At 48.6% G+C, this 18,258-nt stretch overlaps 1 protein-coding gene across 3 annotated transcripts in view; it reads right to left on the bottom strand.

Moving 5' to 3' along the window:
• Positions 1-18,258, bottom strand: part of AP3D1 (adaptor related protein complex 3 subunit delta 1) — a 560,201-nt gene that overhangs the window by 378,796 nt on the left and 163,147 nt on the right. For all 3 annotated transcript variants that reach the window (XM_063914795.1, XM_063914794.1, XM_063914796.1), the window contains exons 10-12: positions 11,098-11,147; positions 10,894-10,942; positions 10,662-10,807 (exon numbers count right to left, since the gene is read on the bottom strand). In XM_063914795.1, coding sequence (XP_063770865.1) covers positions 10,662-10,807; positions 10,894-10,942; positions 11,098-11,147 — 245 coding nt within the window. The remainder of the gene's footprint in view (positions 1-10,661; positions 10,808-10,893; positions 10,943-11,097; positions 11,148-18,258) is intronic.

The following is an 18,258-nucleotide window of genomic DNA, read 5'->3' as shown; positions in this document are numbered from 1 at the left end:
TATATGGAAGCCAGAATGAGCGGAGCCTGGTTGTAGGAGCAAGAGAGAATCACATAACGGCCCTGAGCGTCCGACATGGTATCATTGACGACTATGGGAAGGCCACGTCGTATCATAATAGCAGTGCCTCTACGTTTGGCAGGCATATTGGAGTAGTAGACGTGTGGGTACTGTTTACAGGACAGAGAGGGATGAGGGGCTTTAAAGTGGGTTTCCTGTAGTAGGACAATGTCAGGTTTACGTCTATTAAACAGTTGGATGGCCATGGCGCGTTTAGTGGGAGAGTTAAGGCCGTTAGCATTAAGCGATAAGATATTCAGGGTCATGGTGGAAAAAGACGCAGGTCTAGCTGTATGGAAGGCAGGAGGGGACCGGACCGGCTAGGGAAGAGGGAAGGGGAGGGGGAGAGAGGGGTAGAAAGCGAAAAGGGAGAAGAATCTGTATGAGAATAGAGAAGGGAGAGACCCTTTCCTATATAAGGGCTGGGTCCCAGAATGAAAGTGGGGGGGGGGGGATCTGTAACAAAAGTAATAGGAAAAGGAGAAACATGTAACGGAGGGTTCAGGAAATGCGACCAAGTGACAGGGGAAAAAAGTGATGGCTAATAAAGTTGCAATAGCAAGTTGGGTTCTGAAACGTTGGGCAGCTGATGTACAGAGAGACAATAGGGCATACATCCAGTGACATCATAGATTAAACAGAAATAAACACTACCGTAATAATGCAAATAAATCAAGGATAACTATATCTAAGCTGCTAATATTCATGTACCAAACCTGCGTATCAGTAAAAGGGGGAGGGGGGGGGGAACCCACTAATGGGGAGCCCCCAGTTGACTGGCCGGTGTGGCATCCATTTAGGGCCAAACATCATTACTAATGAAATCTAGAAAGGGCGGAGAACAGGGAGAGGCCCATAAATTTAATCGACATCAGCAGTTAACCGACAGAATGCGAGCAAAAGAATGAACACAGTGTGTCGTTGAGTGGGGGGGGGGGGGGTGTAACCGGCAAGCGATATCAACCAATCCATACAAGAACACAGAAACATGATACTGAAAAACAAAAAATCAGAAACATCAAATAATTGGAAACGAACAATACGGTGAGAGAAACTGAAACAGTAGAAAACATAGTAACGGATTTAGTGTTATGAAACGCCAGGAAATGTTCATGCAATAGACCAGTCTGAGGCCGGGGCCCTGGGGCCCTAGGGCCGGAGGTAGAGGGCGACGGTTGGTTTCGAATCGACTCGGGTATGTCAATTATGCCAAGAGTCTTGAGGAGATCATAGCCTTGGGCCGGAGTTTTGGCGGCAAACGAGGTCCCATTCTGAGTAACCTGTAACTGGAAGGGGAAGCCCCATTTGTATTTGATGGAGCGGTTGCGGAGTGCCTTTGTGATGTGGATGAGGTCTCTGCGTTTCTTGAGCGTTGAGGGTGCAAGGTCCTGAAAAAACTGCAGCTGGGAGCCAGAGTAGGAGACCAGTGGGACCCCTCTAACCGCAAGCAAGATTCGCTCCTTGGTGGTGTAATAGTGAAATCGTACGATGACGTCCCGTGGTGGTTGGCTTGGGGGTGGTTTAGGTCGTAGGGATCTGTGGGCACGGTCCAAATGGAGGAGGGGCTTGGAAACACTACGGACCAGCTGCAAAAAAAGATTCTCGAGATAATCGGGAAGAGACTCCGATAGCACACTCTCAGGAATGTTTCGAATGCGGACATTGTTCCGCCGATTGCGGTTGTCCATATCTTCTAGGTGGTCTCTGTAAGCCTCCATTTCAGCTCGGATATCTAAGAGTTCCTGTTCGACCACCGTTTGAAACTGACAGACCTCGTCGACTTTATGCTCCAAGGAGTCGGTGCGAGTGCCTAGGTCAGCCAATTCAGACCTAAATTCAGTGAGAACCGCCCTCATTTCAGATTGAATCGTTTTCGTGACAATGGCCACAACATCCTGGGTAGTAAGTGGGGAAGATAGAGCAGTAGAATCGTCAGGATCAGATGAGCGGTCCGTTGACGGAGAGTTTCGGGCTGAGGAACCGGCCTTCTCCCAAGCGCGTAGGATACTAGGTTTAGGAGTTTGAGAGTTTTTACGTTTTTTTTTAGACATTGTCGCTGAGATTCGGGTCGATATAGTAGTGTATTGCAATATATGCAGTAGGGCCCACTGTCAACGGGCGGTCGCTGTGATTAGGGAATCGGGAGCATCACGTGGTGCACTGGGTGATTAAAGAAATTGTGAAGTGGTGTAGAGACCACTACAGTCTGATGGTAACAGAAGAGGGGGTATACGGCGCAGCGCACACCTCTGGACGGGGGCAGTAGATAGCTAACATAAGCCCACTAATCCCCGGCCAGCCATGGGACAGGTAAGGACAGCTGGAGAATGCGTGCTGCAGCAGGGGTTGAGGGCAACCAGCGTCGTGCACGGGAGAGTAGGTGTCCCCCTTACCTCAGGATCCTGCAGATGTCTGATCAGGGGCTCATTTGCTGCACAGCTTGAGAACGAAGTTGGGAGAGAGGCATCCAAAAGGTAGCTGACAGGCACCTCCAGGCAGTGTCAGCCTATGCACAGAAATCAAATATGGCCGCCGTGGCCCACCAGAAGCAGTTCCCCCCCTGCAGATAATATGTAGGGCCGTGCTGGGGTCCCCTCTCACCGCAGTGGGGCTTGATGCAGGCTTCAAGGGGCAGGTGGGGCAATGTGAGTGGCCCAGGGAGAGACCAGCGGCTCCGGATCGCGGGAACGAGCGTCTCCCGTTCCACGGAGCTCAAAGTCCGGGTAGCAGCTGCACTCGAGTCCCCGGCTTCCGGTACGGCTAGGCCGCAGCACGCAGGGGCCGAGCAAACGGACCCCCAGCACCGCGGGTGCCAGCGGCCGGCTCCGGGGGTCGTCAGGAGCGTCAGGGAACCGAAGGGTCCGGTGTACAGGGCGACGGGCAGCCAGTGAGAAGGCCTCAGCCGAAGGCCTCCCCCAATATGGCCGCCGGCCGTCTCACAGAGCGGGCAGGCCGGCTCCCCTTCCCTCACAGCTTGATAGCGGCAGCAGGCTGCAGGCTCGGGAGGCAGAAAGTGCTCCTGGGCAGCGTCCAGCATCCAAGGGGATCCCTGGGAGGGAGAGTTATCAGGTCCACTGCAAGTCCCCAGAGATGGAAGCCCACTGTGGGCTGGAGTGAAAATCAAGGCCCGGTCTGGAGGGCTCAGGTAGGCCGCAGTCCGCAGGAGCTCCGGATCTGCTCCCCGACTCCGCAGCCTTCACCCAGACACCCCAGGGGGGGCCAAAGAAGTCAGCAGGTGAGGCAGGGTTATTGAGAGTGCCCTGTTAGTGGCTTTTAAAAGCTTAACTTTGTGGGAGCTCCCTCCAGGCACGTCTGGCTTCCTTAGCAGTTAGGCCACGCCTCTCCCCAATGGGGTTTAAATGTGCAGCCTATGAGTGAGTGCTACCTACTGAAGTGCTGTTGCTAATACCCACCACCATTCTACCACCAGCTCTCCTTGATGAGTTGTAATGGCTGCTTCCCTGTGGCAATAACAGGATGGCGGGTGAACTGCACATTGTAGAATGCCTGGAGGATGCATCCAACTTACCACAACATCCAACTCTGGTGGAGACGCAGTACCAGTCATGTTCAAATCATTTAAGATGCCAGGCTCCACACACCACCACCTACCCCAGCATTTCTCAGTGTCCCCCAGTTGGTGAAGGAGAAACTGAACAAGCTTTAAAGTTTGGCATTAGGAGAGATGTACCAAGCCTTCAAGTGGAGTACGGGCAGTACGGATGGTTAGCATTACTGCCTCACAGCACTGAGGTCATGGGTTCGACTCCCACCAAGGCACTAACTGTGTGGAGTTTGTATATCCTCCCCGTACTTGCGTGGGTTTCCTCCGAGTACTCCGGTTTCCTTCCACTATCCAAAAATATACTGGTAGGTTAATTGGCTCCCAACAAAATTAACCCTAGTGCGAATGAGTGTACATGTGGTAGGCAATTTAGATTGTAAGCTCAACTGGGGCAGGGACTGATGTGAATGGGCAATTTTTCTCTGTAAAGTGCTGCGGAATGTGTGCACTATATAAATAACTGGTAGTAATAATAAGTTAAGTAGAGAAATTGACCATAGCAACCAATCAGCCAACAATTATCAAGTACACGCTAAAAACGAGTGATGGATAGAAGAATGGTTGCTATGGGCAACATCTCCACTCTTTTGAAGGCTTAATACATCTATCCCAATTTTTTCAGATATTCCCTTCTCAAAATGTTGCATCACTAGTCCTCACGCAAGGCTATTTTGTCAGGACGCCGCTCACTGCCAAAAAAGCCTGCCCACTGCCATGCCGCGGTCAACACGGTCACATAATTAGATGCCTCCATTAGTGAGGTCGAGGGGGCTGGACCACCCCCAATAGTGATGCCGACGGGGCAGTGCACCCTTTTCAAACGCACGCAATACCAGCCTGGCACCTAGGCGCCCTGTTCTAATTCTGGAGTGAACACTAATCACTGTTTAAAAGCAAGGGCATTGAACGGAAAATAAAATGGACAATACCGCATTTGCAATACCCCCACACAAAATAAAAACATTAAACTTTTTGTAACTAAACTTACACCATAATAGTAGGTAATGTATACTTTATTATGGAGACATACGTGGAATAGATGTGAGAGAGGTTGGACAGACCAAAAAATAAGATTTTACTCACCGGTAAATCTATTTCTCGTAGTCCGTAGTGGATGCTGGGAACTCCGTAAGGACCATGGGGAATAGCGGCGCCGCAGGAGACTGGGCACAACTAAAGAAAGCTTTAGGTCACCTGGTGTGCACTGGCTCCTCCCACTATGACCCTCCTCCAAGCCTCAGTTAGGATACTGTGCCCGGACGAGCTGACATAATAAGGAAGGATTTTGAATCCCGGGTAAGACTCTTACCAGCCACACCAATCACACCGTATAACTCGTGATACTATACCCAGTTAACAGTATGAATATAACTGAGCCTCTCAACAGATGGCTCAACAATAACCCTTTAGTTAGGCAATAAATATATACAAGTATTGCAGACAATCCGCACTTGGGATGGGCGCCCAGCATCCACTACGGACTACGAGAAATAGATTTACCGGTGAGTAAAATCTTATTTTCTCTGACGTCCTAGTGGATGCTGGGAACTCCGTAAGGACCATGGGGATTATACCAAAGCTCCCAAACGGGCGGGAGAGTGCGGATGACTCTGCAGCACCGAATGAGAGAACTCCAGGTCCTCCTCAGCCAGGGTATCAATTTTGTAGAATTTAGCAAACGAGTTTGCCCCTGACCAAGTTGCAGCTCGGCAAAGTTGGAAAGCCGAGACCCCTCGGGCAGCTGCCCAAGATGAGCCCCCTTCCTTGTGGAACGGGCTTTTACAGATTTTGGCTGCGGTAGTTCTGCCGCAGAATGCGCCAGCTGAATTCTGCTACAAATCCAGCGAGCAATAGTCTGCTTAGAAGCAGGAGCACCCAGTTTGTTGGGTGCATACAGGATAAACAGCGAGTCAGTTCTCCTGACTCTAGCCGTCCTGGAAACATAATTTTTCAAGGCCCTGACTACGTCCAGTAACTTGGAATCCTCCAAGTCCCTAGTAGCCGCAGGCACTACAATAGGTTGGTTCAAGTGAAAAGCGGATACCACCTTAGGGAGAAACTGGGGACGAGTCCTCAATTCTGCCCTATCCTATGGAAAATCAAATAAGGACTTTTATATGACAAAGCCGCCAATTCTGATACACGCCTGGCCGAAGCCAAGGCCAATAGCATGACCACTTTCCGCGTGAGATATTTTAGATCCACGGTTTTTAGTGGCTCACACCAATGTGATTTTAAGAAACTCAACACCACGTTGAGAACCCAAGGTGCCACTGGAGGCACAACCGGGGGCTGAATATGCAGCACTCCTTTTACAATGTCTGAACTTCAGGTACTGAAGCTAGTTCTTTCTGGAAGAAAATCGACAGAGCCGAGATCTGTATCTTAATGGAACCTAATTTTAGGCCCATAGACACTCCTGCTTGTAGGAAATGCAGAAATCGACCTAGTTGAAATTCCTCTGTTGGGGCCTTTTTTGGCCTCACACCAAGCAACATATTTCCGCCATATGCGGTGATAATGTTTTGCAGTTACATCTTTCCTGGCTTGAATCAACGTAGGAATGACTTCCTCCGGAATGCCCTTTTCCTTTAGGATCCGGCGTTCAACCGCCATGCCGTCAAAACGTAGCCGCGGTAAGTCTTGGAACAGACAGGGCCCCTGCTACCGCAGGTCCTGTCTGAGCGGCAGAGGCCATGGGTCCTCTGATATAATTTCTTGAAGTTCTGGGTACCAAGCTCTTCTTGGCCAATCCGGAACCACGAGTATCGTTCTTACTCCTCGCCTTCCTATTATTCTCAGTACCTTTTGTATGAGAGGCAGAGGGGGGAACACATAAACCGACTGGTACACCCACGGTGTTACTAGAGCGTCCACAGCTATCGCCTGAGGGTCCCTTGACCTGGCGCAATATCTTTTATAGCTTTTTGTTGAGGCGGGACGCCATCATGTCCACCTGTGGCCTTTCCCAATGGTGTACAATCCTTTGGAAGACTTCTGGATGAAATCCCCACTCTCCCGGGTGGAGGTCGTGTCTGCTGAGAAGATCTGCTTCCCAGTCGTCCACTCCGGGAATGAACACTGCTGACAGTGCTAACACATGATTTTCCGCCCATCGGAGAATCCTTGTGGCTTCTGCCATCGCCATCCTGCTTCTTGTGCCGCCCCGTTGGTTTACATGGGCGACTGCCGTGATGTTGTCTGATTGGATCAGTACCGGCTGGTTTTGAAGCAGAGGCCTTGCCTGACTCAGGGCATTGTAAATGGCCCTCAGTTCCAGAATATTTATGTGTAGGGAAGTCACCTGACTTGACCAAAGTCCCTGGAAGTTTCTTCCCTGTGTGACTGCCCCCCAGCCTCAAAGGCTGGCATCCATGGTCACTAGGACCTAGTCCTGTATGCCGAACCTGCGGCCCTCTTGAAGATGGGCACTCTGCAGCCACCACAGTAGAGATACCCTGGTCCTTGAAGACAGGGTTATCAGCCGATGCATCTGAAGATGTGATCCGGACCACTTGTCCAACAGGTCCCACTGAAAAGTTCTTGCATGGAACCTGCCAAATGGGATTGCTTCGTAGGAAGCTACCATTTTTCCCAGGACTCGCGTGCAATGATGCATCGATACCTGTTTTGGCTTCAGGAGGTCTCTGACTAGAGATGACAGCTCCTTGGCTTTCTCCTCCGGGAGAAACACTTATTTCTGTTCTGTGTCCAGAACCATCCCCAGGAACAGTAGACGTGTCGTAGGAACCAGCTGTGACTTTAGACTGTTTAGAATCCAACCGTGCTGTTGTAGCACTTTCCAAAATAGTGCTACCCCGAGTAGCAACTGCTCCTTGGACCTTGCCCTTATAAGGAGATTGTCCAAGTACGGGATAATTAAAACTCCCTTTTTTCGAAGGAGTATCATCATTTCGGCCATTACCTTGGTAAACACCCTCTGTGCCATGTACAGTCCAAACGGCAGTGTCTGGACTTGGTAATGGTAATCCTGTACCACAAATCTGAGGTACTCCTGGCGAGGATGGTAAATGGGGACATGCAGGTAAGCATCCTTGATGTCCCGGGATCCCATGTAATCCCCCTCGTCCAGGCTTGCAATAACCGCCCTGAGCGATTCCATCTTGAACTTGAATTTTTTTATGTATGTGTTCAAGGATTTTAATATAAAATGGGTCACACCGAACCATGCGGTTTCGGTACCCCAAACCGTGTGGAATAGTAACTCCGTCCTTGTTGAAGTAGGGGCACCTTGAGTATTACCTGCTGGGAATACAGCTTATTAATTGCCTCTAGCGCAGCCTCCCTGCCTGAGGGAGTTGTCGGCAAGGCATATTTGAGAAAACGGCGGGGGGGGGAGACATCTCGAATTCCAGCTTGTACCCCTGAAATACTACTTGAATGAAACAGGGATCCACCTGTGAGCGAGCCCACTGATCGCTGAAATTTTTGAGACGGCCCCCCACCGTACCTGGCTACACCTGTGGAGCCCCTGCGTCATGCGGTGGACTCGGAGGAAGCGGGGGAAGAATTTTGATTCTGGGAACAGGCTGACTGGTGCAGCTTTTTCCCTCTTCCCATGTCTCTGTACAGAAAGGAAGCGCCTTTGACCCGCTTGCTTTTCTGAAGCCGAAAGGACTGTACCTGATAATACAGTGCTTTCTTAGTCTGTGAGGAAACCTGAGGTAAAAATATTTATTCCCAGCTGTTGCTGTGGATACGAGGTCCCAGAGACCATCCCCAAATAATTCCTCACCCTTATAAGGCAGAATCTCTATGCGCCTTTTAAAGTCAGCATCACCTGTCCAGTGACAGGTCTCTAATACCCTCCTGACAGAATGGACATTACATTAATTTTGGATGCCAGGCGGCAAAATATCCCTCTGTGCATCCCTCATATATAAGACGACGTCTTTAATATGTTCTCATGTTTGACAGGGTCACCGACCACGCTGCAGCAGCACGATCTGCAGGTCTCAGTCTAGTACCTGAGTGTGTAAATACAGACTTCAGGATAGCCTCCTGCTTTTTATCAACAGGTACCTTCAAAGTGGCCATTCCTAAAACGGCAGTGCCACCTTTTTTGACAACCGTGTGAGCGCCTTATCCACCCTAGGGGATATCTCCCAGCATAACTTATCCTCTGGCGGGAAAGGGTACGCCATCAGTAACTTTTTAGAAATTACCAGTTTCTTATCGGGGGGAAACCACGCTTTTCACACACTTCATTCATTCATCTGATGGGGGAACAAAACACTGCCTGCTTTTTCTCCCCAACATAAAAACCCATTTTTAGAGGGTTAATGTCAGAATTGTGTAACACACTTTTTTATTGCCGGGATCAAGTCACGGATGTTCCTAGTGGATTGTGTATATGTCTCAACCTTGTCGACACTGGAGTCAGACTCCGTGTCGACATCTGTGTCTGCCATCTGAGTGAGCGGGCGTTTTTGAGCCCCTGATGGCCTTTGAGACGCCTGGGCAGGCGCGGACTGAGAAGCCGGCTGTCCCACAGCTGTTACGTCATCCACCCTTTTATGTAAGGAGTTGACACTGTCGGTTAATACCTTTCACCTAACCATCCACTCTGGTGTCGGCCCCACAGGGGGCGACATCACATTTATCGGCATCTGCTCCGTCACCATATAAGCCTCCTCATTAAACATGTCGACACAGCCGTACCGACACACCGCACACACACAGGGAATGCTCTGACTGAGGACAGGACCCCACAAAGCCCTTTGGGGAGACAGAGAGAGAGTATGCCAGCACACACCAGAGCGCTATATAATGTGGGGATTAACACTATAACTGAGTGAAATTTCCCCAATAGCTGCTTGTATATATAATATTGCGCCTAAATTTAGTGCCCCCCCCTCTCTTTTTTAACCCTTTAAGCCTGAAAACTACAGGGGAGAGCCTGGGGAGCTTTCTTCCAGCTGCACTGTGAAGAGAAAATGGCGCCAGTGTGTCTGAGGGAGATAGCTCCGCCCCTTTTTCGCGGACTTTTCTCCCGCTTTTTTCTGGATTCTGGCAGGGGTATTTACCACATATATAGCCTCTGGGGCTATATATTGCGGTATTTCTGCCAGCCAAGGTGTTTTTATTGCTGCTCAGGGCACCCCCCCCAAGCGCCCTGCACCCTCAGTGACCGGAGTGTGAAGTGTGTACGAGGAGCAATGGCGCACAGCTGCAGTGCTGTGCGCTACCGTGGTGAAGACTGATGTCTTCTGCCACCGATTTTCTGGACCTCTTCTTGCTTCTGGCTCTGTAAGGGGGACGGCGGCGCGGCTCCGGGACCGAACACCAAGGCTGGGCCTGCGGTCGATCCCTCTGGAGCTAATGGTGTCCAGTAGCCTAAGAAGCCCAAGCTGGCTGCAAGCAGGCAGGTTCGCTTCTTCTCCCCTTAGTCCCTCGCTGCAGTGAGCCTGTTGCCAGCAGGTCTCACTGAAAATAAAAAACCTAATTCTATACTTTCTTTCTAGAAGCTCAGGAGAGCCCCTAGTGTGCATCCAACCTCGGCCGGGCACAAAATCTAACTGAGGCTTGGAGGAGGGTCATGGTGGGAGGAGCCAGTGCACACCAGGTGACCTAAAGCTTTCTTTAGTTGTGCCCAGTCTCCTGCGGAGCCGCTATTCCCCATGGTCCTTACGGAGTTCCCAGCATCCACTAGGACGTCAGAGAAATTATTATGTTATATGGCTCCACAAGGGTTCTGCAGCATCTAACAAAGTACATATACAAATGGGCCAAACAGGAAAACAGTTACTTAGAGTACAAGACAATGTAGGACAAGTCCAAGGTATGTAAACAATTCTGCATCAGGGGACAGGACACTGAAGTAATCCTCATGGCGGCAGAAACAGAGGGTTAGGTGCCGTTGTAGGGAGGGAGTATGGAATAGATAATACTCAGAGGGAAAAGCACATGATCGGAGAGAGCCCTGGTCGTGAGAGCTTACATTCTAATGGAGATATAAATATTGTTATATAACAACAAAACATGAACCTTTGAATATTAAAATAAGTGTCCTTACCATCCCGTACAGCAGATCCAAGGCTCGCAACCTTATGGACTCATCCTTGTCATCCAGACACTGGAGGATGAGATCTTTGTGGGATTGTACAGACTTTGGATGAGTTTTCAAGATCTTTGACATAGCTAGCAATCCCAGGTACTTCACTGCCAACACAGAGGAGACAGTCAGCCAGATTCACCGAAAGGATGAAAATGATGACCAAAATAAAACACATCATAAGGTCACTTACAATTCTGGTCAGAGTCTTCTATAAGAATACGTAACTTCTGAACACAGAGCTACAAGAGAAAAGACAGTTCAAAATACAAGAACATTTTCCTATAAGCAATGGTAAACTGGTAATGGCTGTGATCACTCAACACAAGCATATAACAGCCCAAAACAGGATACTGAAATTAATACTGCAAGAAAATAATAAGGGATGTTATCTCACCTGAATACTGGCACTGTGATTGGGCATCCCAGATGACAACGATATCAAAACTACGGATAAAGATTTCAAGAATTAATTTGATTGCAGACTTTAACCTTTAATCTTTAAGGGATGCATTGTAATACACTGTAGGAGAACATCTTTTTCATGTACACTATGCAACATAACAGAGTATGTTACAGGAAAACTATATTCCAGAATTCAGGATCATTCTAAATAAAAGTTGGACATATCTTTAAACTTAAGTAAATAAAAATGAAAAAAAATAAAAAAAATCTCTCTCTCAAAGTACATATATTGATATCACTACCATTTATGGCAAAAACAAAAATTATGACACATGATGATTAATCTATTTTAGCAACAAAGCTATTTTAAGGCTATATTACAAAGAGGGCAGCACCACTTGCATACTTTCTGCAGTAGGTACTGTTCGGGATTCCAAGGGGGTAATTCAGATGTTTGAAAAGTCAGTTGGGTGTCTTTTTTTTCTATCAAATAGACAGGAAACAGACACCCAACCGACTTTTCAAACATTTGAATTTCCCCCCAAGAATTTCCAACTGCACATGCAGTGTACAAAGAACGTATGGTTTAAAAATGTACTAAACATGTCTCTGTTCACTTCAAAGAATTAATTTCCTGCTCAGCACAAGAGAGTGTCATAAAAAAAACCCCATTCCATTATTTTGATGCTATCAGCAAGGACTTTTCAGCAATATGTACTCATTTTATTTTTTCAATTCTATTATTTCTCTTACGTCCTAGAGGATGCTGGGGTCCACATTAGTACCATGGGGTATAGACGGGTCCACTAGGAGCCACTGGCACTTTAAGAGTATGAGAGTGTGGACTGGCTCCTCCCTCTATGCCCCTCCTACCAGACTCAGTTTAGAAAATGTGCCTGGAGGAGCCGGTCACAGCTAGGAGTTCTTTTAGCTTTATTTTAACTAGAGATTAGGCGCAGGGAGGCTGCTGGCAACAGCCTCCCTGCTTTGTGGGACTAAAAAGGGGGGGGGGGGGGTAGTGTCCGCCCTGCGGGGTCTGAGCCACTATCTCCGCTGACAGGACACTAAGCTCCTGAGGGGATAGATCGTTCCCTGCCACAGGGGATCGCTCCCCCCAGCAGCATGCCGCCACCTCCTTACAGAGCCAGAAGATCAGTGGCGAGTTAGTCACTAGCCCCCCTAGCAAGAGGGGAGCCGGTGTGAAGATGGCGGCAACAGGGTATGGAGCGCAGTACTAACTGTGCTCCGGGGCTCAGCGGTACATAGTGCGGCGCTGTGAGGGGCGCCCTAAGCCAGCGCCTACACCCTACACTGAGCTCCAAGCCTATCAGGTTCCCAGGATCGCTGCAAGCACAATTCCTCAGGCCAGTATAATCTTCAGAAGACCGGGAAGAGCTGTCCCTCCACATCAGCTCCAGCTATCTTTTATAGTACCAGGGGGATGTAGAAGGGGGGGATCTGTGTAACCTATTAAGGTACACAGTCAGCGCTGGTTAGGGGCCTCCCTATCTATTAGCGCTGTGTGTGGGTTGGCTCCAATCTCTGTCTCTCTCTTGCCATTCTTTCGGGGAGACTCTGTCTGCCCTTCCCTGTGTGTGGAGTGTCTGTGGTCTCCATTAAGCTATGTCCAGAGACTCTGTGTCATATGCTGCAAAGGATATGTCCTCTCAGGATGATCCCATTCCATGTAATCAGGATTGCACTGTGTTAGCGCAGGTCCCAGCAAGGGAGCCTGAGTGGTTAGCCTCTATTAAAACTATGATTTCTCAGATTTCTACTAGGGTTGCACAGAATGAATCTGCAAATCAGGTTTTACAGAACTCTATGGCAGTTTGGTCCGGTTCTGTTACCTCAGGGCCCCCTACTGTATTGTTCCCACAAACGTGCTCTTGCCCAGACTATGCAAGATGACACGGATACCGATTCTGACACGGAAGACGGTAATGGGGATGTGCTGCGGAGGGCGGCATCTCTTGCAAAAGGAGTGCAGTTGATGATAGAGGCCATTAGAGATGTGTTGAATATTGCTGATACAACACCTGAGCAGGTTGAGGAGGCTTACTTAACTGACCATAAGGAAATCTCGCTAACCTTCCCTGCATCTAAGGTAGTAAACGCTATATTTGAGAAAGCCTGGGAAAACCCGGAGAAAAAAGTTTCAGATCTCTAGAAAGGTTCTGGTTGCTTTCCCTTTCACTGAGGATAGGGGGGGGGGGGAGAATAATCGGAAAACACACTCATAGTTAACGCGTCTGTATCCAGACTCTCAAAGAAGGTGGTTTTACCTGTTCCAGGATCTACCGCGTTAAAAGAACCGGCTGATCGAAAAATTGACACTACGCTCAAATCCATATACACGGCTTCAGGGGCGATACTATGTCCTGCTATTGCCTGTGCATGGATTTCCAAAGCTACAGTAAAGTGGTCAGGCACGTTACTTGAAGATTTGGATACAATGGATAAAAGTGACGTTGAATTGTTTTTACGTTACATTCAGGATTCTGCAGGAATTATGGTGGAATCAATGAAATGCCTGGGTTCCATGGCTGCAGGGATATCTTCCATGTCTGTCTCAGCTCGTAGAGGACTTTGGCTGCACCAGTGGTCTGCCAACGCGGAATCCAGGAGAAGTGTGGAGACCCTACCCTACACAGGTTAGGCTCTCTTTGGGGAAGCGTTGGATGCGTGGATTTACACGGGTATAGCGGGTAAGTCACCCTTTCTTCCCTCAGCTGCACCTGCTACGAAGAAACCTTTTTGTTCAGCTGCATCACAGTCCTTTCGGGCTGCTAAAACAAGAAAGGCCAAGCCGTTCAACACCTTCTTTAGAGGAGGTCGGCCAAAATCCAAGAAACCTGCTGCTGCGGGTTCCCAGGAACAGAAGCCTGCTTCAGGTACACCAAAGTCCTCAGCATGGCGGTGGACCATGCGGCCTGGAAGTAGGGCCGGTGGGGGTGAGACTCGAACATTTCAGTGACGTCTGGGTGTCGTCCGGCATGGATCCCTGGGTGCAGGCTAGAGTTTCAAAATCTCCCTCATCACTGATTCTTCAAATCAGGCTTGCCAGCTTTGCTGGCAGACAGGGCTATCCTACAGGAAGCCATACAGAAGTTGGTAGAGTCACAGGTCATTGTACCAGTTCCACCCCATTTGCAAAACAAAGGTTACTATTCGAACCTTTTCGTGGTTCCGAAACAGGATGGTTCGGTCAGGCACATTCTGAACTTAAAATCTCTAAACCCCTTTCTGAGGGATTTCAAGTTCAAAATGGAGTCTCTGAGGGCGGTGATATCAGGTCTGGAAGAGGGGGAATTCCTGGTATCCCTGGATATCAAGGATGCGTACCTCCACATTCCGATTTGGCCGCCGCATCAAGATTTTCTCCGATTTGCACTATTAGACAGTCACTATCAGTTTCAGGCACTGCCATTCAGCCTCTCCACAGCACAGAGGGTCTTCACCAAGGTGATGGCGGAGATGATGGTTCTCCTCCTCACACAGCGGGAGAACATAATTCCATATATGGACGATCTGCTGATAAAGGCATCGTCCAAGGAGAAGCTGTTACAGTCCATTGTTCTCACGACCCATCTACTCAGGGAACACGGTTGGATCCTGAATCTTCCAAAATCACATTTGGAGTCGACCAGGAGGTTGTCCTTTCTGGGAATAATCCTCGACACGGAAGTGCAGACGGTGTTTCTTCTGGGAGGAGAAAGCGTTGGTGATACAAACAATGGTTCGGGATGTCCTGAAGTCAGCTCGGGTATCGGTTCATCGGTGCATTTGCCTTCTGGGGAAGATGGTGGCCTCTTACGAGGCTCTGAGGTATGGGAGGTTTCATGCTCGGCCCTTCCAACTGGATCTCCTGGACAAGTGGTCAAGATCTCATCTGCACATGCACCAGAGAATACGTCTATCGCCAAAGGCCAGGATTTCACTCCTCTGGTGGCTGCAATTACCTCAACCTTCTGGAGGGCCGCCAGTTCGGGAATCAGGACTGGATACTTCTAACCACGGATGCAAGTCTCCGGGGCTGGGGCACAGTCACTCCATGGGAGACCTTCCAAGGAAGGTGGTCAAGTCTGGAAGTCGGACTACCAATAGACATTCTGGAACTAAGAGCCGTCTACAACGGTCTTCTCCAAGTGGCCCATCTTCTGGGAGATCGGGCCATTCAAGCGCAGTCGGACAATGTAACGACAGTGGCTTACATAAACCGACAGGGTGGAACTTAGAGCAGAGCTGCAATGTCAGAAGTAACAAGAATTATCCACTGGGCAGAAAAACACGCGTTGGCGCTGTCAGCAATCTTCATTCTGGGAGTAGACAACTGGGAAGCGGACTTCCTCAGCAGACACGATCTCCATCCAGAAGAGTGGGGACTCCATCCGGAGGTGTTCAAGTAGGTAACAGATCTTTGGGGTGTACCTCAAATAGACATGATGGGCTCTCGTCTCAACAAGAAGCTTCGGCGGTACTGCTCCAGGTCGAGGGACCCGCAAGCCGTGGCAGTGAGCACCCTAGTGACTCCGTGGGTGTTCCAGTCGGTGTACGTGTTTCCTGCACTTCCACTCATCCTCCTTATGAGTTTTGGAACTCGATCCTCATTGCTCCGGACTGGCCAAGACGGGCTTGGTACGCGGATCTTCTGGATCTACTGCTAGAAGAGCAGAGGCTTCTTCCTCTTCGGAAGGACCTGCTACAGCAGGGGCCATTCGCTTATCAAGACTTACTGCGGCTACGTTTGACGGTATGGAAGTTGAACGCCAGATATTATCTCGGAAGGGCATTCCGAACAAGGAACCCTTATACAGGCTCGGAAAGGAGTAACGTCTAAACATTACCATCATATTTGGAAAAAATATCTATCTTGGTGTGAGTCCAAGAAGTTTCCTATGATGTAGTTTCAACTGGGATGGTTTCTCCTTTTCCTACAAGCAGGTGTGGATATGGGCCTGAGGTCGGGATCCGTAAAGGTCCAGATTTCGTCCCTATCCATTTTCTTCCAGAAACAGTTAGCTTCCCTTCCTGAGGTTCAGACTTTTCTGAAAGAGGTTCTGCACATCCAGCCTCCCTTTGTGCCGCCTATGGCGCCCTGGGATCTTAACGTGGTGATACAGTTTCTCCAATCGGATTGGTTTGAACCTCTGCCGGAGGTTGAGTTCAAGTTTCTCACGTGGAAGGCTGTCACTTTGTTGGCCTTAGTTTCTGCTAGACGTGTGTCGGAGTTGGAGGCTTTTCTTGTAACAGCCCCTACTTGATTTTCCATGAAGATAGAGCTGAGCTCCGGACACGTCAGCAGTTTCTTCCGAAGGTTATGTCGGCATTTCATATCAACCAACCTATTGTGGTGCCAGTGGCTACTGACTCCTCAATCTCAAAGTCGTTGGATGTTGTAAGGGCTCTGAAAATCTATGTAAAGAGGACTGCTCGTCACAGAAAATCTGACTCTGTCTGTCCTGTATGATCCCAAGAAACTTTGGTGTCCTGCTTCTAAGCAGACAATATCTCGCTGGATTAGGTTCACTATCCAACACGCGTATTCTATGGCAGAATTGTCGTGTCCTACGTAAGTTAAGGCCCACTCTACTCGTAACGTGGGTTATCCCTGGGCAGCTGCCCGGGGTGCCTCAGCTAAACAGCTTTGCCAAGCGGCTACTTGGTCTGGGTCGAACACGTTTGCAGAGTTCTACAAGTTAAATACATTGGCCTCTGAGGACCTGAAGTTTGGTCAATCAGTTCTGCAGGAGCCTCCGCGCTCTCCCTCCCGTTCTGGGAGCTTTGGTACATCTCCATGGTACTAATGTGGACCCCAGCATCCTCTAGGAAGTAAGAGAAATAGAAATCCTTTTCTCGTAGTCCGTAGAGAATGCTGAGCGCCCGCCCAGCGCTTCGTTATCCTGCAGTGGTTACTTAGTTCTTACTTACGTACTGTTTTGTTACTTGGTAAGTAATCTTGTTCAGCCGTTGCTGAGGTTTCAAGCTAGTTATCTTGGTTTGCCTTGTTTGTCTGAGCTGGTGTGAATCTCGCCACTATCTGTGTAAAATCCTTCTCTCGAAGTTGTCCGTCTCCTCGGGCACATTTTCTAGACTGAGTCTGGTAGGAGGGGCATAGAGGGAGTAGCCAGCCCACCCTCTCAAACTCTTAAAATGCCAATGGCTCCTAGTGGATCCGTCTATACCCCATGGTACTAATGTGGACCCCATCATCCTCTACGAGAAAAGTATTTACCAGTAGGTAATTAAAAACCTATTTTTTTAATTTAATGTAACCAAATATGTACATCACATACATATGTAAATTATTATTAAGTAAACTTGACAGTTTTCAAAAATCATGTATTCAAAATCTCTTTCTTAACCTATAAATTTGCAAGAGAAATATAAAAGGACAGGGAAGAGGGAGGAATTTTAATAGAAACAGTAAAAAGGGTATTATAGATACCATTCAGATCAATAACTGGAAAGTCCAAAACAATCCAGGAGCACAGTGTGACTTTTGAAGCACATCCTCAAGTAAATTGCTAGCTTTTGGACAAAAAAAAAAAAAAAAAAAGGAGTGCTCGCTTCTGACACATCCATTACATGTAAGGGGGGTATCCAATTATCCCCGGTAAAACATCGAGTCCGAAAAGCCTATTTACCGATGTTAACAGATTATTATTTTTTTTAACAGGCTAAAAAAAAAAAAACCACCACCACCTTTCTCCCGAAAACACACAGGTTCAGTGAAACCTGTGTGTTTTCGTGTGAAACAGCCCCGTTTTCAGACAAAAACGGGGCTGTTTCCAGGAATTCTGCTTCGCCTGCTGGAGGCAGGTGAAACAAAATCCCAGATAAGCTGCGGCACGCGCCGGCTTATTGTGGCTAATTAGACAGCCCCCAGCGGGACAATTAGCCCCAGTAAATTACCAGGAGTAATTGGATAAGTGTCCAATAAGTGTCCCTAAGTGTCTTTTTTCAGTATTAAACAAAATAGGCTGAAAATATTTTTGCCTCCTTCAATAAATCCATAAGAACCCTCACAATGAAGCTCTCAATGAGGTAAGACAGATACTGTAGTTTAAACACAGCCTGACAGCAAATAATGGAGCTCATCCTCCTCTCCTTTGTCTATTTTTGTTTCCTGCTTATTCAGGCAGGAAGTGGT

The sequence above is a fragment of the Pseudophryne corroboree genome, chromosome 1 (assembly GCF_028390025.1).
Source record: "Pseudophryne corroboree isolate aPseCor3 chromosome 1, aPseCor3.hap2, whole genome shotgun sequence".
Lineage (NCBI taxonomy): Eukaryota > Metazoa > Chordata > Amphibia > Anura > Myobatrachidae > Pseudophryne > Pseudophryne corroboree.
The sequence above is the reverse complement of the archived record's forward strand: the minus strand, read 5'-3'. Positions and strand labels throughout refer to the sequence as shown.